Source organism: Anas platyrhynchos, chromosome 11, assembly GCF_047663525.1.
Source record: "Anas platyrhynchos isolate ZD024472 breed Pekin duck chromosome 11, IASCAAS_PekinDuck_T2T, whole genome shotgun sequence".
In the NCBI taxonomy this organism is placed as follows: domain Eukaryota; kingdom Metazoa; phylum Chordata; class Aves; order Anseriformes; family Anatidae; genus Anas; species Anas platyrhynchos.
Genome location: NC_092597.1, coordinates 6,806,479 through 6,832,149, shown reverse-complemented (window position 1 = coordinate 6,832,149; position 25,671 = coordinate 6,806,479). Strand labels below are relative to the sequence as shown.

The 25,671-nt window shown below is 36.7% G+C and overlaps 1 protein-coding gene across 4 annotated transcripts in view; it reads left to right on the top strand.

Annotated features, from left to right (window-relative positions):
* NEDD4 (NEDD4 E3 ubiquitin protein ligase) overlaps window positions 1-17,823 on the top strand; it is a 54,461-nt gene extending 36,638 nt beyond the window's left edge. For 3 of the 4 annotated variants that reach the window (XM_038184986.2, XM_038184987.2, XM_038184985.2), the window contains 18 exons: window positions 1,543-1,608; window positions 2,238-2,357; window positions 2,787-2,993; window positions 4,130-4,207; window positions 4,460-4,514; window positions 4,605-4,663; window positions 5,458-5,523; window positions 6,926-7,155; window positions 7,763-7,884; window positions 7,987-8,057; window positions 9,653-9,748; window positions 10,841-10,914; window positions 11,054-11,114; window positions 11,684-11,743; window positions 11,847-11,954; window positions 12,594-12,690; window positions 15,883-15,955; window positions 16,033-17,823. In XM_038184986.2, coding sequence (XP_038040914.2) covers window positions 1,543-1,608; window positions 2,238-2,357; window positions 2,787-2,993; window positions 4,130-4,207; window positions 4,460-4,514; window positions 4,605-4,663; window positions 5,458-5,523; window positions 6,926-7,155; window positions 7,763-7,884; window positions 7,987-8,057; window positions 9,653-9,748; window positions 10,841-10,914; window positions 11,054-11,114; window positions 11,684-11,743; window positions 11,847-11,954; window positions 12,594-12,690; window positions 15,883-15,955; window positions 16,033-16,135 — 1,746 coding nt within the window. In that variant the 3' untranslated portion in view covers window positions 16,136-17,823. Of the gene's footprint in view, window positions 1-1,542; window positions 1,609-2,237; window positions 2,358-2,786; window positions 2,994-4,129; window positions 4,208-4,459; window positions 4,515-4,604; window positions 4,664-5,457; window positions 5,524-6,925; window positions 7,156-7,762; window positions 7,885-7,986; window positions 8,058-9,652; window positions 9,749-10,840; window positions 10,915-11,053; window positions 11,115-11,683; window positions 11,744-11,846; window positions 11,955-12,593; window positions 12,691-13,936; window positions 14,060-15,882; window positions 15,956-16,032 lie in introns of all 4 variants that reach the window. The other variant, XR_005268606.2, reaches the window with a different exon arrangement.
* Window positions 17,824-25,671: the final 7,848 nt, after the last annotated feature.

The window sequence follows — 25,671 nt, the reverse complement described above, 5'->3', positions numbered from 1 at the left end:
TTGTTTACCACTTCACTTATAGGGAACAGGAATTTCTGCCTGAAACTAAAACAGACTTGTCAGCTATTTTTGAGCTTCTAAATCTACCTCTTATTCTAGTATTATGCTGGGTTGATTACTGCTGAAAAGCACGGATAAAAAAAGCTGTGTATGATTATCTTGATATCTAGGGGAATAGTTCTGTGCTGTTAACTTTTTCCCCTAGGACAAGTTTAAAAATAACTAATTTCTCATTATGAATATTGGAATGACGTTTTATGACTGGGCTGAGTAAACCTGAGGACTACATAGCAGTGAAAAGGGGACCTCACTCTTTCAGTTCTACAACCTTTGCTCCAACTGTGAAACCTGTCTGACCTCCTAGTGGGTCCGTTCAGGTGGCTAAACCAGCAGAAAACACTTTTCCTCTCCAACTCTGTTTTTTGCTGTTTTAGCAAGCTGGAACAGCACCCTAGGTTGTCTAATAAATGCTATACCAGCAAAGGCAAAGTAGCAGGAGGAGCAAGACTTGCAAGCAAGGAGCAAGACTTGTCTTTTTGGTGGCAGTAAGCAATTAAATAAGCTCAGCTGTCTTGTGAAACTTGAACCTCACAAACGGCCTTGTAAACTGATATATATAAATACATGACTTAAGAAAACCACTGTCCATTGAGGAAAGCCTACAGAGGTGAAATCATCAGTTTTTGTGATGCTCTCATTGCCGTTCCTAGTATGAATTGAAGGTAATTTTTGTGTGTGTGTGTGAGATTGTGCAAAGGCGTCTCCAATGTTTCTGGCAATAGCAAAATGAGAGCAACAAGACTTGATGTGTACTCAGCTTAAGCACAGGACAAAGCAGATGTTCAAGTTATTTGCAACAGCCAATTAGAACTGACAGTCTTGCATCTCCTCACCTCCACCACCTTCCCCACTCCCCAAAAAAGAAATTTGAAAACATGCTTTTTCTTTGAAATAAGGGTACTTTGATAGGGAATAAACCTTTAAGTAATTTTGGAACTTCTGGAGCAAGATGAAGTACAGTTGCAGATGAGATCTAAAAAATACCTCTAGGCAGAAAAGCATGTGCCTATGCAAACTACAGGAATTGAATCACCTTTCTTGGAAAGCGGGTGTCTCAGACTCTCATATCTTACTATTGATTTAACCTGCTCTCTGTAAAGTTGTGTTGGCTCTGATGTATCATAGGCTTTAGTCTACTACAAGATAATGCACTAAGTTCTATATTGTAAATTCAATTGTAATAAAACTAGTTGCAAGTAACTAATGTTTTAAATGCCAAAATGTCTATTGTTTTCAGAAGTTTCACAAACCTTTTTAAAAAATTTTCTCTGAAGTTACAATAGACACTGTGAACTTAATATTTCTAGTAATGTTGTATTAGTTTACAAAATGTTATATTAAATGGGTGTTTCAAAACAAATCAGACACTTTGTTCAAGATGAAAACTATAATATTCTCAAGTGTGGTATTCCTTGTTGACTGTTTGCTGTCATCTTTAAAGTTACAGTAACACCTAATGTCATTTCTCTCCCATACTTCAAGAACCATTCTGGCAGAAGAGGTAGTCTGCAAACATACAGAGTTGAAGAGCAACCTGCACATCCAGTGGTATGTCATTGTCCAAAAAACACAGGCTTGTGTAGCACAGAAGTTGGAGGATGTAAAACTTTTTTTAGCTATGTATAATGTTCTTCTGGTAGCTGTCCTGTACAAATTGCAATTATGAGAGTCTAGCAAGATCGTAGTTCATTGGTAAAGCTTCCTTCTTCCAACTTCATATTTTCAGTTTAACATTAGTTTAATGCATGAATTGAGCTTGCAGAAGGAAGTCATCCTCCCATGACATTTTGTTTTTAAAATTGCTTGCTTTGTAATAAAAGCTGTACTGCCATTCCTCTATTACGTTTTCATGGTGACACTGCAAACTTGCAATGAGTTCCTAGCCAGAAGTACTGGGCTGGATCGGCCATGCCTAAACCTCGAATCCTTTTACTCCTTTACTGCTTTTAGATGAGCAGCTTGAATTAAAAATAAATGAGTAAAATGATTCGGTCACTTCATACTTCAGTAAGGATTTCAGTACTTCTCTTCCATTTTATCCAATTGATAGTAAATCATGGGCCTACTGTTTTTTTTATTTTGTTTTGTTTTTTGTTTAATTCAGTAGAGGAAAACCTTTTCCTAGTCAGTTTCATAGTTTTCGTAACCGTTGTTCTTCTGTTATCATTAATATTTAGTTACTGCCTACTTCGTCTGGATTACCCCCAGGCTGGGAAGAAAGACAAGATGAAAAAGGGAGGTCATACTATATAGATCACAATTCTAGAACTACTACTTGGATAAAACCAGTTGTACAGGTACTTTCTGTATTCTAATTATTGATGTTTTCACTCATGCAACCTTTTAAACACCTCACATAATAGAAGTAAAGTTTAGAGATCTCTTTGAAATAAAATATTTGAAAGGCATAAAATGATAAAGCACCACATAAAATATCTGAGAGAATGCAACTAGAGCTAGGAATAGTAATACTTACAGCAAGTCACTCTACAGTTAATGTACCAGGAAAGCCTTCTGGAGTGTGGTAGCTGTTGGAGAAGCCTGGAAAACTTAATCTCTGATCGCATTATCTGCAATTGTTAGTTAATGTTGTTGATAAGCAAATCTGTGTACTGTCTGGCATTTGCTTTATGCAACTGCTTTCATGAGTCAAGAAATATTGGTACCTTAACAGAAAAAATACGTTGCTCCTAAATGGCTTATGTTTTTTTGTCTTTTATCCATAGATTGCTGTGGAAGCGAGTCAGTTGTCGACTGCACAAAGTACTTCTGTAGCAAGACAACCACAAGCAACATCAAGTGATTTACCACAACAGTCTTCTAATCAGCAGCCTGAAATGGAGCAAGGTTTTCTCCCTAAGGGCTGGGAAGTTCGACATGCACCCAATGGGAGACCATTCTTTATTGACCACAACACCAAAACTACAACATGGGTAATGGAAAACTATTTTCATGGACCAAAATTCTAGTTCCTTTCAGTTCAAAGTTTTGCTGCTTTCAGCAATATTTCTTCAGTGTCAAGATTTCATTGCTGGCATCTTTTTTTATTTAAAACAAACAAACAAACAAACAAATGTGGATGTGACTTGTCAGCAAAGATGGTGTTGTGAGGCTGACATCTCACATTCAGGCAAAATAGCTGTGTTGTCTCTGTTAAGGAGCATATGAGACAAAAATGCAAAGTCATTTAAAATACTTTTCCTGAGTAGAACATCATGAATTTTACAGACTGTATTATCACTTGAAAGTTTAGCTTGGAAGGAGGAAAACGTGTATGGGAATGAGTTTTGCAGATGCATCTTCTAAATGACATTTCTGTTATAGCAGTAGAACTGTGATAGCTTATATGCACTGCTCATAGAAATCAGATTTGTACTTATCTTCCAGCAAGAAATCCATTACCTTGAGCCTGTCGCACGCAGTATAGCACACAATGCAAATTTCTGTGAATTCTTGAAGCAGGTCAGGTGCAGCTGCAATATGGATGAGGGTGTTGTACAGCTACGGTTCCACGGAGTGGCGCTGGATACCACTAGTCAGTGCTATTAGATTGTCTTAAGCATTTGAAAAGTAGGTCAGTATTACTGTTGGGTGAAAGGGAAATATAAAGAAATACGTGAAACTGATTCAAAGTGAATGTTAATTTTTTCAGGATTATGGAAAGACATCACTTAATACAAATACTTTTCCTCCCACCCCCCAAAACACAAACCACAAAATAAAATTATAAATAAATAAATAAATAAATAAATAAAATAAAAGCACAAGATGTCCCAGAAAGCCTTTGGAAAGATTAATTTTCTCAATTACACAAAAACTGAGTTGAGTGATGGAATTTTTGATATTTAGAAAAGTGAGAGAATTTGAATAAATTTGAGTAAAAGATTATGATTGTAAAGTACTAGAAGGCTAAGAATCCCCAGGGAATCGCCTAGCTGTAGAATATGCAAGAATTATACTGTTGGTCCTAGGCATGTTCTTTACATTAATATTAACAAGGAGGAAAACAAAATTAAAACAACACAAACCTCAAAACAATTTTAACATGCTTGTTATTTTGCTTTCAAAGGAAGATCCAAGACTGAAAATTCCTGCTCATCTGAGGAGAAAAACTTCCTTAGATCCAGTAGATCTAGGGCCATTACCAGTAAGTAAACCATTTTATTTGTTTTTCAGGTATAACAATTTAGTTTAACTAGTACTATTAAAACTTGTACATGAAAAAATGCAGCCTGCTTTTTTCATACAAAACAAACAAACAAAAACACTAAATTTTGAATTCCACTGTTGAGAGTAGGGGGAATGGGGGACAGGGGGAATCCCCACAACTGCAGATCACCTGGGTTCTATGCAAACTGTATGGTTAGAAATTTATATTAAAAGTGCCTCCTTTTTACAGCCAGGTTGGGAAGAGAGAACTCACACAGATGGAAGAGTATTCTTCATAAACCACAGTATGTACAATGTACTGTTCTCCTACCGCTCATAATTTTATTAGTTAATGTTACCTAAAGTAGCGTAACAAATTATGAAATACCTTGCAGATACAAAGAAAACACAATGGGAGGATCCTCGACTGCAGAATGTGGCAATAACTGGACCAGTAAGTTCTGTTTACGTAGCTTTAATCATACTCTTGAAAACTGCGTAATAGAATCCAAACAAACACTTATCATTTATCAGGTACCCTGGTCTAGAAGACAAAACTTCATGATATTTGAACAAGGCATTTTTACTTCTTGAAAGACTGTTCACAAGGCTTTTTGTGGAAGTGGTCGCTAAATGCTAGTAATAAAAATCATTGCAACAAGAAAATGGCTTTAAAAAGAATGAAATTAATTTCCAGCGGAAAAATAATTATGTAGCCTTGATACTTAATCTGAAGTGCAAAATTACCAGGACTAATTGCAAAGATGGTACACATTATAATTATAGATGGGTTTTAGTGTTCAACTGATATCTGTGTTTATTAATAGCCCACATATGTAAACAATCTTCTCTGTCCATGGAAAATAGAGGTGTTTGTAGCCAGGTTTCTCATGATACAGCAAGGAAAGATTATATAAGTCACCAGACATTTGGGCACTTTGATCTAGGCAAATCAATGATTTTAATCAGTTACATCAGTTAATAGTGAAGTACAGAATAAATTCTGTGGAACTGATAGAACAAATGTTTTGAAAAAAGCAGTACTTCTCATTTCAGATGTTTTGAACTGTCCATAGACTGATACATTGAAAATACCTTTCATACTTAGTAAAAATATGTATTCTTGTTTTCTCATAACTTTAACATATTTTGTATGTTTTACAAATATAGACTGGTTTCTTACATTAATTGTTAGAGTATCTGAAGCAGTTTTTCAGGTTTTTTTCTTCTCTTTTTTTTTTTTTTAAGGCTGTGCCTTACTCCAGAGACTATAAGAGGAAATATGAGTTCTTCAGAAAGAAATTGAAGAAACAGGTTAGTAATCAGCAGCAGTCTAGCAGAAGGTTAAGAGATGTGTGCCCCTACACATAGGAAAGCTTAGGTTACAGTAAAAATAAGTTGAATTTCTCTAACCTGCTTAGAGAATGTTAGAAGGACTTTTTGATTGCAAATACACTTATGAAGCAACAACTTGATTACAATTAGTGTTTAATCTAACAGTGAGGTTTTTGACTATGGAGCCGTGAGACTGAAAGCAATCTAATTGAAAAGCAGAAATTTTAAAAGATTAAAAAGTTAGCCCAGAAGTAGCCTGTCATCAGAAAAATTCGGAAATCTCTGATACAGCATATAATAGTTTTTGGAAGTCAAAATTTGTCTCTACCAAATTTGTCTCTAGCCTTTCTGAAACATACATACTTTGAGCTGACCTGTAAATTGTATGTAATTACATACAGAGTTATTTTTTTTGTGTTCATAATTAAAACAAGCTTACCATCTATTCAAATGTTAGTACCCTAATCTGAGAAGTGGTAGACAGCTCGTGCCTACAATATAATTGTAGCAATTTAAGAAATACACTTGTAGATTGTAAACCGTACATTACCATTGCATTTTAAACATTCACAACTATCTAAATGGTAATTAAAGTAATAAGTTGATTTAAATTGAGATTGACTTATTGAATACTATTTTAATCAGTTACATTTAGGTTTAGAAATTAATTTTACTTTTCTGAAACGTTGATTGTACTCTTTTGCTCTCTGACATGATGAAAAAGACCTGTGTATTTCAGCCACTTTGTAAATTTGATATATAGTATTGTACATTATTTTGCAGTTTAGAAAATGTCACATAATGCACTGTAATCACCCCAACTTAATTATTTTTTGTTTGTATCTTGGACCAAGCAAGTTTTGGATATAAATAAGCATTAGGTTTAAAGGCAGCATTCCCTTTTTATCTCCCTAATTTGGGCATTTCTGTATTCAAAAATCCATTATTTCTATGCAACATATGACTAGTGAAATCTGAAATATATTGAGTTCCATTGCATCATTGTAATCTGACAAAATGCGTTGAAACTTTATTCCATTTTTATGAATTTCTGAATTTTGCCTAAAGTAATTGCTGAAGTAAACTGGTTGAAAACAAGTGATATTAAGAATATATTCTGTTCTCATGTAATGTTTTAATACTTCAGCAAAGTTTTATCCCAGGTTTATAGGGGGCTTGATCTGAAAGCTCATCAGCAAGTTATGAGCTCCTTGGATATTTCTTTGTTTAAAAATTTTTGTATATGAAAGTAAATAGAAACCTTGTGGCTTGTTCCTGTGACTTCAAATGCTAAGTAGGTTGTCTTTTCTTTAATATTGTAGGAATACTTTTTTGTCTCATCATTCTGTTTTCTTATTGCTTTTTGTTTCTTATTTTTTAGAGTGATATTCCGAACAGATTTGAAATGAAAATTCATCGCACAACAATCCTTGAGGATTCTTATAGAAGAATTATAGCTGTAAAGAGAGCAGATTTCCTTAAAGCAAGACTCTGGATTGAATTTGATGGTGAAAAAGGTTTAGACTATGGAGGAGTAGCCAGGGAATGGTTCTTCCTTCTCTCTAAGGAAATGTTTAATCCTTATTATGGATTGTTCGAATATTCAGCTACGTAAGTAATGCAGGTCCAGAAGACTTAAGTTAAGGAGATCGATTCTGTTTCTCCTGTGTATTTTGAGAATTGAGTTGATTTTTTTTTTCTCCTTTCTTCTCCCTCCTAAGCCATGTGAGGGTTTAGTTGATAATAAATGAAATACTCTGTAACTAGTATTGTCAGGAGAGTATTGTGGAAACAATACCAGTATTTTTTTCAGCTGTAAGCTGTGTCACCTTTACATACACAAAGGTACACCTGCAACCATCCACTATTTACAGTACAAAGAGCCAATATTTAACGTATAATGCTGAGAATATTATTTTGACTCCTTTAAAATTAATCAGAGTTAAGCACTTCTCTTTGATATATCTCTAACATTCAAAGGTAGTTTGTGGTGATTAAAAACTTCTACTTCTGCTAAGCTAATAGAATCTTCCAGTGAGTATTAGTTAATTATTGGGTTAGTTATTTCCTAATCCAAATACTTTTTTTCTTTAACTTAATGAAAAGTTATATCTGATTTAATTAATGATACCTTTCAGATCTTCTAATGTGGGACCATTCTAATAATACAAAAATTTGTGTTTTTGTTTCTCTTTCCTGCTGCTTCCCTCAACTTCAGAGATAACTATACTCTGCAGATCAACCCAAACTCTGGACTCTGCAATGAAGATCATCTTTCATATTTCAAGTTTATAGGTCGAGTAGCTGGAATGGCTGTTTACCATGGAAAACTTTTGGATGGTTAGTATTTATTTTATGTTATGTTATTTTATGTTTAGATTAATATTGTGCACATCTTGAATTTTGTTACCTACTGTTCAATTTGTTTGTTCTTCTTTAAAGCCTTTTTTATTCGTCCATTTTACAAGATGATGCTACAAAAACCAATAACACTTCATGATATGGAGTCTGTGGTATGTAATTTACCTATCTCGTACGTTAGGTTTTCATGTTAAGTTTTTCCTATATATCATTAATGACATTGTGAAAGTTGAAAGTGCACAATTCAAGGAAATTTTAGGATACAGCCTTAATAAAACTAAGTTGCATAGGAATTAAAACTTACAGTGGAAAACAGACAGGCCTAAACTCTGTTCTAAGTCAGTTACGCTGTACTGAAAACTTGATGCTAAACTTTATGAAATTGCTAAATGTATTTTTGACAGTAAGATTCTTAGAATTAAATATAAATACTAACATCTCAGGGATCCCTGTGCCACCATGTTTTTTAAATTAGTTTTTGTATTTTGATTATTAAACAGAAACATATTACTCAAACTTCTAGAGGTTGAAAATATTTATTAGTAATTCAGTATACTATTTTCAGAGGAAAACAGCCTTTTGCTAAATTTTGTTTGTTTGTTTCCCTGATAATGGTTCTTACCTGGAGCAGCTGTGGCAGAGTGATTCTCTATTCAATCTCTTTAACCTGTTACTCAAATTTGAGCAGTTAGTATCTGGTAAAGGAAACAAGTATTTATTTGTTCCATCTTTTGTTCCTGATGCCTACAGTAACTGTGCTTTTATGAAGCGCAAGTTATTGTGTTTTAATAACTAACCAACTAAGTATATTTCTCAACAATTCCTGAGGCTGAGACATTAATGATTAAATACAATTATTGTCAAACTGGCAGCACTCCTCTCATACTTAAATTTGAGCAGTCTTTTTCAGAATTACTAGCTTGTGCATCCAGTTTGAATCCTGACGGAATTTCTTTTTATTTGGCTGTTTTTCTTTGAGCTGTACTGTAGCAGGAATGTCTACATCAGAGCTGTTGAAGTTGTGAGCTCAAATATGTGTAAAATAAATACTCAGGCACCAGCTAGGCATTACATAAGTTTGTAAACCTCATAGGCCTCTTCAAAGGCCTATGCTGGAACACCATTCATATTAGTGCCACCTTTTGGCACCAAAGTAGTTAGACTATCATAGTTCTTCTAAAACTAAACCTGACACCAAACACTGAAAGGTTTCCCATCATTGTCCTGTACATCTGTGCTTCTTTAAACAGAAGCTTTTCCTAATGCAAAAGACCAGACCCCATCATGTAGTACCATATCTGGAAAGGGAATGTTATGTTCTAGTTTGTCATGTCCCCATGAGAATATTGACAACAGTGAATGAAAGAAACAGGAGAAAATCTGATCTATAGTTTATGCTTGAAAAATATTTGTCATATATAAAATACATTTAAATATGTTCTTATTTCACATTTTCTCCCCAAATTTTAAGCTACACGCTAATCTGTTGAGGATTCATTGCTAAAAGCTTTCCCGATATATCTGCTTTTCAAGGTCCTTGAAACACAATTCTTCTCCCTTTAGTAGAGAAGTAGTTGTTGTTGGCTTTGACAGTTAAATACAATGATATCACTATTGCACTTGGTCTGCAAAAGACCAGAAGTTTTTTAATCCAGTTGGTATTAATTTAAGAAAAACTGATTTTGCTGTGCCTACTTCAGATAAATCTTCTGTATTCATTCATTAAACTTGTAATTTTCTCTTTTAGGATAGTGAATATTACAATTCTCTGAGATGGATTCTTGAAAATGATCCAGCAGAGCTGGACCTTAGATTTATAGTTGATGAAGAACTTTTTGGACAGGTTAGTATGCTTATGTTAAGCAGAATAGACAAATGAAACAAAACACTTGACCTGTGAAATTAGCTGATTTTATCTTTATGGTATTAAGAACACCTTAAAAAAAATAATTCACAATTCAGTCATGTTGGTTTGTTTACTCAGCTTCTTCCTTCAGCTGGCATATACTCATTCAGCACTTTGTTAGTCTGGCAGTGACGTGACTTGGAAATAAGCACAGCCTTAAAAACAATAGCTTATGCTTTTTTCTTAATACTTGCATTAAAATGTAGCTTGCTGTTTCTGTGAACGCAACTAAGACTAAAATGTCCATATACCCATTACTTAATCTAGGGGATAGATTGTTCTTACATGATTCACTGAAAGTATGTGCCCTTTTGGAAATGACTGGAGTTGTAAATTTCCCTCAGAGGTAATAATAGTGTGTGTGTGTGTGGGGGGGGGGTTGTTTGTTTATTTTAAGCTGTGCAAGATAACTATGGAATAAACCAGTATAGTGTTACATAGAATGCTGCCTAAGATGCAGGTCACATAGGAATACCTATAGTATTTCTAACTTACAGGTGCCAGAGAGATTTAAGCCTTTGCGGTCTTGTGTAACTAAAGTACAGCCCGAGTAGGAGCATGAAAAAGTGCATTTGTAATAAATTGGAAAATCAGGTATTTGTTTACTGAGGTTCTGGTGGTATGAATCATTCAGTAACTGATACGCATATAGATTCACTTATTTACTGGAGCAATGGCTGGAACTGTTCTGTAAGTGTTTTTTCTGGAAATTTGGAAAAAAGGCCTGGTCGTTGGATGTGCAGTTATTGAAGCCAGCACTACTGAAAACCTGTGTACAAATTAAAGAGCAGCTCCTATCACTGAAGCAGGTCAAAGAAAATCAACATTGCCACACTGTATCCCTGTCTGGTATCCCTGAATAATGCATTAGGAAAAAAAAAATCCATTTATTCAAGTGACCTGTGAAACTGGTTCTGTTTCTCATAGATTTCAAATTCTGTATTCAAAGTTACCTAATTTACCTAATATTAATGCATGAATTGTTGCATACGTATCTCACATAAGGCTAATTCTATGTACCACATTTAGACCCATCAACATGAACTGAAAAGTGGTGGATCAGAAATAGTTGTAACCAACAAGAACAAGAGAGACTATATTCAGTAAGTAGTGGTCACCGTGCAATGTATCTTGCTGGATAGCCCCTCTAATAATTGGGGTTATGTGTTGGCTATAGTAACAAAATCAAGTTGTTTTGTGTATAAATTGTCTTTATTTACAATGTTCAATTTTTTTTTACAGTCTTGTAATACAGTGGAGATTTGTGAGCAGAGTACAGAAACAAATGGCAGCCTTTAAAGAGGTATAATTTTAAATACAAAAGGCATTTTTAGAATTTGTAGCATATAATCTCAATAAAAATTTTTTAGAACGTGGCATCCTAAAGACCCATAGATAGCTTTGTTACAGGTATAAAAAAGGCAGTGGAAATTACTGAATTTTCTCAGTCTTAAGTAATTTTGGTAAATGTTTACTGAGATGTTTAATTCATATTGAAAAGTTGGCTCCTTTCTCAATCCTGGCTGACAGCTTTAGCAGTAGTGCAAATTATTTAATGAATTCTGAAAAAATAAAAATGAGATCAGACTAATAGGATTAAATTAAACTAGTTGGCTTATCCATATTCGTATAAGTAATATTACATATATGACATTCAAAGTTACATGTTCACCATTGAGTGGAGCACAGTAAAGAAATGTGAAATATGTCAGAGTTAAGCGTCCTATAATCACACAGGGAACTGCTGGTGTCCAAAGATTGGTATTTGATGTTTAGCTTAGACTCTATTTACTACAACTGAAATATAATTCTTAGTAAACGAAACTGCTTAAATGTTAATTTGATTTTTAAAACTTCCTTCACCTTTTTTAGGGCTTTTTTGAACTAATACCTCAGGATCTGATTAAAATTTTTGATGAAAATGAGCTGGAGGTAAGTATATCATGGAAAAGAAAACAAAATATGCTGGAAGTAAATGTTACTGACTTACACTTTCCCTGGTTTGATCATTATTATTTTTTTCCTATTTATGTAGTTGTTAATGTGTGGACTGGGAGATGTGGATGTGGCTGATTGGAAACTACATACAAAATACAAAAATGGCTACAATGTAAACCATCAAGTAATACAGTGGTTCTGGAAGGTATCATGAAATTCTTTTATTTTCTTATCTCTTTTTTTTTTTTTTAATTTTGTCAAGAAAACCTGTTGAAAAGCTTCTGCTTTTCAGCTTTCATCTATGTTAGGCTATCATGTGATTCACCAGTAGTTAGGTAAATATTTGTACACTAAAACCCCTGAGAAAGTTGGGAAGAAAACCATACATGAGATGCACGATAAAAACATAACATGCTACTGATAACTTACTTTAAAAAAAAAAAAAAAGAAAAAAAAAGAAAAAAAAAGTCGGGGGTTGAATATTTCTGTGTAGTTTTCTGTGCACTGCTATACTAAAGAGGCATTAAAGTCTTCTGTTTGATAAAACAGGAATTTGGCTGCTAGTTCATCACATCAAGAAACTTAAAATAAAAAAATATAGAGGCTGAATCTTCAAGGGAAGTATTTTACAACTTGCAAAATGAGTAACCATATTCTTACTAGTGCCACATTAAAAATTGCTGACTTAATGGCTATTTAGCAAGAGGCAAAGAAGTAGACGACATGTCATTAAATATATATATATATTCTTACATATATGTAAAATAAAGAAAAAATCTTCTGTGTAAAATCATAATTTAAACTTCTCAACTAAAACTTTAATTGTAATTATTATCATACACAGGCAGTCTTAATGATGGACTCTGAAAAGAGAATAAGATTACTGCAATTTGTTACTGGCACATCACGTGTACCTATGAATGGGTTTGCGGAGCTGTATGGTGAGTACTTATGATTGTGTTCACAGTTAATTAATAATACATGATACTGAATGATACTTTCACAGTATTTGACATTAAACATTTCTTTTTCAATTTGTGCTTTAAAATGAATGTATTCTGACAGGTATAAGAAGAAGAGTTAGCGAAGACTCACTTAGATCACACACACATTTCCCATGTTCTAGAAATACTTCATTTTAATTCTCTTTTTCAGAAAGTTTTTAAATGTATAGGACTTTTCCAATGAATCTAGACTTTGAAGCTCTAAAGAGCTGCAGAAATCCCTGTTTAACACCTTATTCAGCTTACAGAAGATTCTGTTGCATAAAGTGCAAAGACGTGCTGGCATCAGCAGTTAACTGCAGATTCTTGAGTTCCCTAACTGCTTTTATCTGCCCACAAGCCGCACTTAGATACAATTGTTTGTAAGGATATACTGTGAATTGGACTGCTGAAATGACATGAGTTAAACGTAAAGACAAAAGAGAAGTAGTGAGCCTACCATACGGAGGGTGGAATAAGCAGATGGCTGTGGGGAGTAGACTTTAATAGCAAAGCCAGAAAGCCCACTGTGGTAAGACTGTGGGCAAGCAGATAGAACAGCCCACAAAGGGTGGGGATGTTTTTGCTTCTGGGAAATCTGTTTTCAGCTGCCATCAGCTACTATGTTTTCTGCTAGACTATTTTATTAAGGCTAAAATGTGAATGCAAATGAGTGAACAATGAATAAACATTTCCTTCTTTGTAAACAAGATGGTGATTTGTTTATGAAACAGCAGAATTATGAACAAATACCAGATGTTATTGCTGTTATTTCACCTTTCCTATTTGACCCTGTCATCATTTCCGTCTTAAATACTTGGTTTACCTTTTTTTTCCATTCCATCAGTGAATGACTTGTGAGTTCCGATGCGAAGGACAGTGTCTGCAGTGGACTTGAGCCATGTGTCTGCTGTTGCACCTGATCTATGGTACTGCTGGAGCTGCAGTACATGTTTATCACAAAGGAACTTGATCAAAATTCTGCCACTGGGATTTTTTTTTATTCATCTAAAAATACTGCCAGGGGTATAGAATTAAGGAAAGATGTATGGAAAGAAACTGTTGTAGCTCTTAGCTCCCTGCTGCCCAGGGATTGCAATATCCTTAGGCAGTTTTCTGGCATTTCTCTAGTTCTGTTCACTCCTGATGAAAAATTCGATGAGCAGTTGTCTTGCACAGTGCTTTTTGTTTCTTTCTTTTACAGTTATTTCTGCTTTACTGTGGTCAGCATGCCATCCTCACTAAACCCCAGTATTGAGCACAGTCACATTTCCAGTACCTGCTTGTATTTGAAGAACTGTAGGTGGTTCTTCAGCGCTCCGTGTTGGTACGTGGCTTTTTGCTGCTGCCGGGCTGCCACTTTGTTCCTGCTCCCCACGTCTGGGCTGTTCCGTGGGGCGTGCTTCCTAGCGGCACTTCTCCCTCTGGTGGCCAAGCGAGGGATTTCTGCTCAGAAAAACGGAGTGCTCATCGACCGAAATTCGAGATCTAGGGAACAAAACAGATGGGGCTTTCTTGTTTGTATTTCTTGTCTTTGCCCCTGTTCTGCCTTGTCAGCCCTCAGTTTATGAGTTGGACAGCTAAAACACAGGCTTACTCCCACGTAGCTGTTAAAAGAGAGTTTCATCTTCATCTCGCATAGTAGAATACATAGCCAGGTATATAGAGCTGCTTCTCCACTTCATCCTTCTTCTGGGCATGCTTTCTCGTTGCCTTTTCTAACCAGCCCTTTGTGCTGAACAACTATGGAGCTGGAAATATTCCCACAACTACTCTTCTATCCATCCCACTTGATATTTTAGGATGAAGTGCTCAGTGTTTGCTCTCGTCTGTCAAATTCTTTCACTAAACTTGTACATAGTGTAGTTTCTGTGCACTGGTTGTTATTTCCTGCCTTTTTGTGTATGCTAATAGTAGTGGGAGGATTTTCTCCTCCTCTTGTTTTATTTCCACTTTGGGGATGTATTGTCTGTCGTTTATTATTTTTTTTTAATATGTGTTGGCTAATATCTTCCAAATCTACTTCTGCAACTTTGTGTGCAGTAATCTTATTTATTAAGGGTATACTGTGTATGTTTGTTATTAGCATTATCATTTCATTTTATTATGAATATGTATACACTTCTTTTTTCATTTCTCCATAAAACCACAAATGAAATCTTTTTGAACTGCTAATTGTAGCTTCTATAGTCAAAAAAAAAAAAGCATTTTGGAGGAGTCATGAAAAAAAGAAAGGTAACAATCTGAATTCTAAACCTGAAATGCTTTTGTAGGTGTTGTGTAGAGTACCTTTAGCCGTGTACATCAGCTGTCATTACTACTACTCATCTGAAACATTTCACATCTTCCATTTTAGAGGCAGAGGGCTACTCCTTCTTGGGAGCTTCCTATTTGTATTCATGGTCTCCTTGTAGAATAGCACCCAACATCAGAGATCATCTCCTGTTCTCTGACAAAGCAGTGATTTTGTATTACATGGTCTTTTTTCAGACACACAAATGTTCTCAACATCTTAAGGAAGTGGTTACAAAATACCCTTTGTATCCACTTGGGGCTAGTTGATAGATTCAAGAAACTTTCAGTTATGACATGCTGTAAGACACTTGCTGAAGACACAGGTGTAGCAGAAGCTACAGCTGCTAGCCACAAGTTCTCTCAGGTGCCTATCCACATCTCTGGAGTTACATGTATGGTCTCTGCATTTCAGAAAGTTCTCAGTTTGCTCTGCTGTTGCCTAGCTAAAGGTAGATACCAAATAATTTCTGGCAGGTTTTAAAGCTTGGCACTTTATGATAAACATGTCTAAATTTTTACATGTAAAAAATATATATTTATAAAAATGTGTTTATAGAACTCTCTTCTGTATAAAATTTTCAATGCTAGATACTATGCATATGCTTTTAGCTCTTAGACTTTGGAGTTAAAAGTGTAAAAGTCTCTTGAAATTAAGATGTAGCACGAAATAATTATAAGTATCAGTAAATTGGGATTGATGACCATTGTATACACTGCATTTGATTCACACAGGTAGCTCCTGTACTAAATTCAGAATTGGATGACAAAATAACAATATATTTCATAATTTGAATTTCTAATGATTAAGAAAAGAATCTTATAATCAGGTGAGAATTGAAGTACTCTTCCCTGCAGGTTCAAATGGACCACAATTGTTTACAGTTGAACAGTGGGGTACCCCAGAAAAACTGCCAAGAGCTCATACCTGGTGAGTATTTAATTTAGGTAAACTATGTCTGTAAGTCAGCAGTAAAAATACTTAAAGAGTTTTCTTCTGTTTTTCAGCTTTAATCGCTTGGATTTGCCTCCTTATGACTCCTTTGAAGATTTATGGGATAAACTTCTTCTAGCGATTGAAAATACTCAGGGTTTTGATGGGGTTGATTAAGCCACAGACAAAAATCGTATCGGTCCAGTGCTGCAACTTCATTTTAAGGGTTTACAAACAGATTTGAATTTTCCAGGGACTACCGTTGTATTTAGCCACGTGGATATTAAATCTTCATAATATCACTTGTAAAATAAGTATTAAAAAAACACTAGCTTTCGAAAATGCATATTGCCATTTCCACAATTTTGTGTACTTTGCTGATAACTACAGTACATACATTGGATGGGCCAGTACCAAGTAAGTCAAAAACTAAAATGTTTTTAAGCAGTTGCCTCTTACAGTATTTGACAGACTGTCCTGCAGTAAACTACTGAAGTAAAACTGTGAAGAAATCTTTGCAGAGGTTGTAAATTTGAATTGCTGCTTTAAGAGAAACAACTGAAATTATTAATCAGTTAAAAATACACACACACTTTGTGTAATGCAATATCATCATCTGTGCTGCTTCAGGCTGTTTGCTACAGATCTGTCCAAAGCACCTTATAATTCAGCATATTAGGTAAAACATTGTAAAGCATTTATTTGCATCATCAGCTATCAGTTTGCAGAACACTGACTTGCTTACACATTTTTTAAAAAATTTGTTTCTATCTTGCTTTTGTTAGAACTGTAACAAAATCAGGACTTTTTATAAGACACAAGCAGCATAAGTCTGATTTGTAATGAGAAATTATATCCTTTTTTTGTCTGAATTTGTATACTGTCATTGGTTTATTGAGTGTTCATCACTTTTTTTGGATAAATTTGTAGTTCAACGATGGATAATGTTTTCAATTCAGCCTTTTTGCAACAAATTAATCTTAAAGCAAAATTTTTATGAGTATCACAAAGTATTAGTTACTGGTAGTTAGAGGCCTTTATTATCCATTCTTGCAGTATTGCACTACATAACAATAAAGAACATGTTTACAGGGTTTTCTGGGCCAAGTTCAGCAGTCTGATATGTGCAAACTTCTCAGAACTGTACAGCGGTTATGCACATGTAACCAGGGGCAGAATTTGGTTCTGTAATATGTTTACAGGTTATGCTAGTTTCTATAGCTGCGTTTTTATATTTTTTCTCCACTGTTAGTCTAGAAACCAAACTTGTTAATACAGTATAACCAAAGTCATAACCAACAATGTGCAATTTATTGTAGATCAATTTGTCATATAAATATCAGTTTGATTTCTTTTGTAAATGTGGACTTTTTTTGTATTAATTTTAACTTTTTTTTGAGCAAGTGCTGGTTAAAACGAGTTGCCAACTTGGTTCTAAAAGAAAAAAATTATATACCTGTCTTGCTCTACTTTGAACATTTTGTTACCAATATGATCTGAGGATATGATAGTACCTAGCTTTGGCCAGCAAATTTCTGTTTAGTCACAGTCTTTACAAATATGCAAGAAGGACGTGTAGCACATCTCTATTAAAAATATGTAAATTATGTAACAAACATAATGGGTCTTACGGGATTTTTAAAATCCCACTTGGTTTTATTCTTTGACTAGGTTGTTAGAGCTGAGAATACTACGTGTAAATAGAGGTAACTTATACAGATTTCCCAAATCTATATGCAGTTTTGTAAAAACATGAATGATATATCAGTAAATCTGTATAGATTTGAATGTAGCAGTATTTGTTGCATACTTTAAAGTATAAAATAAGGATCCTGAGAGCAGTAAATAAAATTTTATTCTAATAAGTTGTGGCTTGGTTATTTGAAGTGCAAGTCACTAGTCTTGAACTAAAAGGAATTGATTGATTTATTTTTTTTTTAGTACTGATAAGTACATTACGGGCAGTAGTTCCACCATAATAAAGTACTGCATTTATGTAGCTGTTGAGGTACAGAAACAGTGTTTCCTTGCATTCTGCTCCTGGACATGGAATCTTTGAAAAATTAAAGAAATGTTTTTATAAAAACTGTAGCTAACTGCAAGCCTTCATTGTATTGTCAGCCTAGAAACACTACACAGCAGAAAGGCAAAGGTGGATTCCCCACAGAAACTCCAGCTGATTGTCTGGCCCTGTTCACCTGCTGTGGGAACACCCTTCTCAGCTGGTCACAAGCACACAGCTGACAGACATCAGTGGTGAGTGCAGCAGGGCAAAGAAAAGGGCCCAAAACTCTGGTCCTAAACAGCACGGACTGCCCAGTAGTGGTGGGGATGTGCCACAGGGTATGGTCTCCCATACCAGCCATGGAAAGCACTGTGGTGTGCCAGAGGGAGGGAGCTCCTGGGGCTCCTGGGGAAGGATGCTGCTGCTGCCATGGAGTGCCTGGTGCCTCTTCTGGGAGCTGAGGACTCTCTGGCCTTACCCACAGGAGCTGTGCTGTGGGCAAGGTGCTGAGCTGCCCAATGAAAGAGCTATAGGAGAAGTAAGCAGAGTTCACAGCATCAGGGAGAATGAACAGCAGGACATCACCAAGGTCTTCACAAAGACCTTGAGGCAGATGATGAAACCATGCAGTGAGAGTAAGAAAGGGCAGCAGGAAGTCATAGGTGGGCAGGTACTGGATGGAGACTCCCAAGATGGGCAAAGCTGGAAGCTTGTGATTTCTGGCAGCAGAAGAAAGCCTTTTTCTCCACCCTAAGGTATGAATTGTCAGAATTGTTTTGGTGCTGTTACAGACTAAGAAAGGAACATGTTAGGGGACGGTTTGTAACCAGCTGGGCCTGAACCGAGTGTTCACACTGATAAGTGGTGGGTAACAGAAGGTGAAGAGTCCCCTGCTGCAGGCTTTAAAGCAGGTTTGTTGAGGAATGGTAATAACAGCCGGTTAAGTGTGAGAACAGGATCAATGATGCTAAATACTGAGGCAGGGTGGTGGGACACAGCCCTTCTGGAGGATGCCACAGGCTGAAGGCAACACAACTCTGGTGCCTGAACACGTGCAGGGAACACGGGGAGACCGGGGGAATGCAGGCACAAGATAAAAACAAGGAACAATGTGACAGCTCATATGGCTGCGGGTGCTTGGATGCATGGAGATCTTCAGAAAGGACAAGAGGCTGCTGCTACAGAGCCTTGTGTTCTGGATCTGAAAAGATATCCCTATGGGTAATAATATCCTGGTGAAGAGTTGGTCTAGGTCACCCAACTGTCATAAGGAAGTGGGTACTGTTGTCTTGAAGCATCTCATGGAGTCCTAAGATTGCAAACCGTGGCTTTTACAGGAGACTAGGTTCTTTAACCTCTGCCAGAAGGCCACCACATGGCGATGCAAGGAATCTTGGAGGTTTCTGGAGGGTTGGCAGAAAAAAAATGTGCTGGATTGACCAACTGGGGCAATACTGTGCTGGATCTGCTGCGTGTCCCTTTGTGCTTCTATTTTGACACATCCACATTCCCTGAAACATGCATTCGGATTTTTGGAGGGTGACTCTAAAGATACCACTGTGAACACTTAGGAAATTTTGTCACCAGAAACGCTTCCAGGTATGGGTCTGTGTGCCAGCTGCAGCCCCCTTACCAGAGCATTACAGATTACACCTAAACTGCTTCCTTGTACATTCACCGCCTTTGTTCACAATTCTATTACTTCTAACGCCCAACAGTGCCAGATGATAGGCAGAAAACATTTCCCAGGTAGGTTTGAGCTAAATGTACCAATCCATTGATAAGAGTATAGAGTGTTGATATTTACAAAGTGCGGATTTGATGAAGAAGCATAAATTTGTAAAGATCTTTTAATGGAAGACTTGAGCAAGATGCAGAGGATGGAGCAGGAAGCAAGGGATAGGATGGCTGTGAAAGGAATGATTTCTCTTACTTAAATTTAAACAGCGCCATGAAAATCAGTAGGTGTTTTTGATATTTTTTTCTGGACTTTGCCAAGGGTACAAGCTGTAAGCAGTAGTGTTCACTGTCATTGATAGCAGCTTCTGCAAAGAATTACAGATTCAAACCGATTTTAATAGAATCTGAAAAACATGGCTAAGAATCTTGACCTTTTCCTTGTGGAATGATGCTGAGCCCCCTGGCTGATGCCTTCCTTCCTCAGCAGTCGTTACCTCGCCTGTGTGACTGGTTTTTAGCAACACGCAGAGCCCAGCTCCTGCTGCCCGCGGGCCGGGCCGGCCGCTCGCCGCCAAATGGAGGCCCGGCAGCGCGGGGCGCCAGGCCGCAAGATGGCGCCTGCCGCCGCGCCTGAGGGAGTGCTGGGCTGGGAAGGATGCACACACGATATTTTTAGTAATTCCTATCCCATTATTATTATTTTTATCCTGGTTTTGATATCCCATCAATAGGAAGAGTAAATCTGATTCCTGTTGCCTGAAGTGGAACGGGAAAGTGATTTATACAGCAATCTTCTTACAAGATGTGGTTAGCTGTTCCAAGCACAGTATAAAACCTCTTACAAATTTTTCAGGAGCTTAACTTTTCTGACTAAGTTGAACTATTTGTTTCAGTGTTTAACCAGGATGACTGTTGAAATTTATTTGTTCGTTAGTTACTATAGTTATATAGCAACTGGTGTATCTGTATTAACTTTGTTTAGTGTTAAGCCTGAATAAATAAATGTAATGCAAACAACTAAATTATTTAACATAAAGTAAAATGAAGTACAAAATAAGCTCAACTAAGAAATGCACAGGGCTTGTGGTATAAACTGCTTTTAATTCAAAGGTCTACATAGGCAAGATTTTCACTCACTACTGTGAGTGAGGTTTTCTTAGATTTTCAATCTATATCAGTAATTTGATTTGTATTGACTTTTGGTATTTTGGTCTTTCTCTAGAATTGTCTTTCTCTAAATTTCTCATTTACTCTAAGGATTGTTGTATATGTGTAAATGTTCTGTGTTGTGGTGTTACAGAAACAAGGCTTTAAGTGTGAATAAGAAATATCCAACAGTAACTTAGTATTTGGGGAGGGATTTTTTTTTTTCGTATTTATTTTTTCTCCTTCAAAACTCTTCTCTTTTTATGCTAGGTTTTTATTATCTCAGATCTTTCATTTTTTATCAAGTGGTGTGATCAACCGTAACCTCAGCATTCTTACTGCATCGTGAGGCAGAACTGTGGGTTCTTAGGAGGCTAAAACAATTTATTTGAAGTGCAACTGAGGCTTCACTTGGGCTACTTGAAGGAGACGTGACTTAAAATGTTTTAATAGTATTAACGAGTCATATCTAATGTATAAACTTTTTATTTTTAACTAGAGACATGGTTAAGTATATCATGCACCAAATGTAGGCAAATGATTTTCCTTCTTTACCCTGTTTTTCTCCTCTCTAACTTCATTGTTTCATACATAAACTTACTTTGCAAACTACCAGCTGCTTGGGGGTTTGATTTACTCTGTAAATCCATACCACAGTTGTGGTGCTGTTTCACTAATTGACTGTCTTTACCAAAATCTGTTTGTGTCTCATGGAAATCCACAGAAGTCTCTGGCATACCTTCAGCATGAAACGTGACCTGGATCAGCACAGATTTCCTTTTTTTCTTTTGTTCTTTTTTTTTTTTTTCTCCAGTGTAGCTTAAACGTTACTTAGTAAATACATGATACTTTTATCAAGTCCCTAGAGTGGAAATTACATCATTAGAATGAGAACATACTAAAACACATATGAAATATTTAAAACTGAAGATGTGTGTTTTTAAATACTGTTTTCATTTCATTTTATTGTGTTTTACATTTGACCACACATTTCTTGTGTGGTCAAAAATAGTGTAGATTGTTAAAGCAGTAGACTAGGCTTTTTTTTTTTTTTTTTTTTTTTTTTTTTTTTGTCTGTCATTCTTCATACTGTCTATTTGTGTTTTCCTTTCTGTTTCTTGTTAATTAGTTTGTTGTGGTGCTTGGATTCTTCACATAGGATCTTATCAAATGATTTCCTTTGTATGAGATTCTGCTTTTTGTGTGCAGTTTATTTTAACATCTCCTTTTTTTAATGAACCATTTATTTAAAGGAATCAACATGCAGTTCTTAGGATGTGAACTGAGCGGAGCTCATGTATTTATCTGCAGTTAGACCACCACTAACAACAACAAAACCATACCTCTGATGCCACAGAAGCACCTTATTGAAATGTCTGTACATTTAAAGGGCAACCAATACCTACTATCTTCCATTCTTATCAATGAGAATTAAGCATTTAACTAGCTGCTGCGTTGCTCTATGTCATCACAAAATCAGCATGAGAAGCAAGCACAAGCTTTGGTACTCTTATACTAAGTCATTTTTCTTTGAAGTAGAGACTTAATTGCTTTTTCTGTGTGAAACATATATCATTAGCACACTAATCAGAATACAAACAGCTCACAAAGGGGATAATGAGGGAGAACTTCTATGTAATACTTGTTTTACATCCACGTGACTCTGTAGAAAAATGTTTTGTTTTGCTGAGCTGTCCTTAATTTGAGGTTTCTTGCTTAATGAGACTTCAAACAAATTCCGCATTGTAGGTTTCAGGTTTTCGTCCCAGAGAGAGGCTTGGGATTTTGGGGGGAGGGGGGAAGCAAAGTGCCTTGGAAAACCTGAACAAACATTAAGTGAGCATGCCTCTTGAGGAAAGACAGATAAGGCAGCCTTCCTAAATGTGATAGTGTAAAACTTTCAGCTGAAATATACCACAGACTAAAACGTGCATCGCAATTTGTGTTTCTTAAGCCCTTTTTAGTGGAAGTTTAATGGAAAATGTTTTTGTAATTGTCTGATAGCTTTTCTGATATTTTCTACAAGTTGAAATATTTCTTACTCAGATTTTTTTTTTTTCAAGGGCTGCAAAGTATGACCTTTTAGAGGCTGCAAATACGCATGTCTTACTATGCACTGCTGCTTGGGAGTAAGTAAAATGCTAAAGGTTTAAATCAAATTGCCCTGAGGACTGGTTACTGACCTTTTGAATGCAAAGCTGTCAAAACCTTCAACTAGACATCAGCTAGAGAAGAACACTTAAGGCAGATCAATGCAAATAGAAAACAATGTGGTTCTGACTTTTGGTAATTCCTAGTTAGTAAGAAACAGCTACTGTGCTATAAGAGCTGTTGGAAACAAACCTGCGTTGCCTAGGAGTTGCTGGGAGTAACAAGTAACAGGGTTGTTTGTTTGTTTGTTTTCAGGGAAAGCCTTCTATAATCTGCTTAAGAAATTAAAAGTTTTCATTAATTGCCAAATCCTGATATAGTTATCTGAGCAGGATGCTGCACTGACTTCAAAGGGATTTTTGTCTACTTAAGGAATGCAGGGTCAGGCCCTTAACTAGTGATAACTTTCTTCAGTGGGTTGTCAGATATGACAAACTATGCCACTTTAATAGAGGTTACCCTCTCCATGCCATGCCATCCCTTTGTCCTGAAAGCCTGCTTTTTTCCCTTGCTCAGGTAATTGAGTTTCTGGGTGGTTGCTATATAGAAAAGCTTGGAAGTGCCTGAAGCTGCAGTTTCTGTGAATGTATTTTCTTCATGCTGAATAGCTATCGCACATTATTTTCTGGTTATGACATACAATAAATGCAGTTGCGGAAAGTGTTTGATGGATTTATGACTCTTCCCCCCATTCTATGAATTGCTGCCCAACAATTAGTCATCCATCCTTAATAATTTCATTCCTAATTATTTTTCATTTACTATTGCTTGCTGAAATGCAAATTTTTAAATAAATGCCTTACTTTCTCTGTCAGCTTATAGAAATGGACCAAAAACAAGGGGATGAGGAAACTGTTCATTTGTATGTAGACTCTCAGTCCAATAATTGTGGGCATCCTCCTGTGTTAACAGTATTAAGCAATCATATATATCCTATGCTGAAGATTCACAGACTAATTATTTTACAGGTTAGTAAAAAAACAATTCACTATGCTTAATCAGAATCTTACAACTGCTTTTCTGTTAGTGTAATTCAAAATTAACTATTAAAAAATAAGAGGTGCTGCTTCATCCAAGACAAAAATAATATAGTTGAGCTCAGTTAACATGGAGCTAAAAATTATGCCTTTTTTTTCCCAAAGAAATTAATTTTTACTGTTCTCCACAGTGAGAATTCAAAGTTTGTCAAGACTGTAAACACTTCTAAAACCTAATTTTCACTTGAAAAAAATGTAGACATTTATATAAGTGAAATAAAACGAAATTACTTAAGTACATGAAAAATTTCAGAATTAGGAAAGCAAATGTCAGTTACATTTTGTTTAATATTGAAAAAAGTCTAGTTATGTAATTGATTCTTAAGGTGCAAACAGGCTGGCTCAGCTGATCTCTCACTGTATGAAGAAATTAATCCTCGTCGTGTTCTATCTAACATGATGACTGAATAGCTGAATCTGTTCACTGGGGGCTGCAGACTGGGCTGCAGCTCAGCAGGGGCGGGATGAGATGGGGACGGGGAGCTGAGCCACAGGGTGTGACTCAGGGCATCCCACACTGGTGGTGCTAACAGGGATGGGGCTGTAGCTCGCTCAGGGCACCTCAGAAAGAGCATTTGTCCCTTTCTGTCTCCTGAAATTGGCAGGAATTTCAATACTCAGGAAGATTTGGTTGGCTCTCTGCTTGGTGAGGGTTTTCTCATCTGGTTAGTCTACAGCATGATGGTTTAGCTGCTGCAACAGCATGCTGACATGGAGTGGGATGCTAAGTTTTCCAGGCTATAACTTGCACTGGCCTGCTGCTCAGCTGAGCACATTAGGCCAATTTCACTCACTTGCCTGGCAGAAAACCATTCCACACACAGTTTTCCTAGTTACCTAGGTAGGATGAACATTTGGATGCGCGTAAGGTGTGTATTTTGTACATGCGTTATTTGCCTGATGCAACAAGTTCTGCCATGCGCTAACATTTGGCCACTGTGATCTTCCAGAGATACCAGAACATGAATAACAGCAAAATGTTATTTACTATTTAGGAAACATAATCCCAGGGTAATTATTAGATCCTGGATAGCAGCACGGCTGAAACTACCAGCAGCCTTAACTGCTGGCTGTTCTCCTGCTCTCCATGCTCTGCAGGCACATGTGTGTGTGCCACATGCTAAACTGAACCAGGGACTTAATTCCAGCAAAAAATGCTTGTAGTTTCCCCCCAGTGTTATTTCCATCAGGTTCGGTTGACTGATCCGATTCCCTGCTTGGCCACACAAGCCCTTGTGCCACCCCGGTACAGGCACAGCATGTTGCAAGGCGCTGAACTGCATCAGATGAACCAAGGTTGCCTGTGGCTGTGCTTGCAGGAGAGCCGCACGGCAGTGCTCCTGCCTCTGATCTCCTCCTGCTGCCCCACAGGGCACCGCGATCCAGCCGTGCCTCCTGCCTTTGGCTCTTCCAGAGCCTCCAGAAACTGAGAAGTCCCCATGGGATCCCAAGTGATTCCAGCAGCCTCGCTGAGATAAAATCCCAGTGACTGTGGGTGATGGGGGTGGTAATTTCAGCATCAAAAGAACCACCCCCCGTGCTGCCCAGCTTTTGGCTCCCCTCAGCTCACCCCCCTCCCCTTGGCTCACTCCTTGCACCTGGGTGTTGCCTTTAGCGGTTCGGCCCGAATTCTTGGTGAAGGCGTGCTGCTGTAAGTCACAGCTTCATGCGGCCCTTCAAACATCTTCGTATCC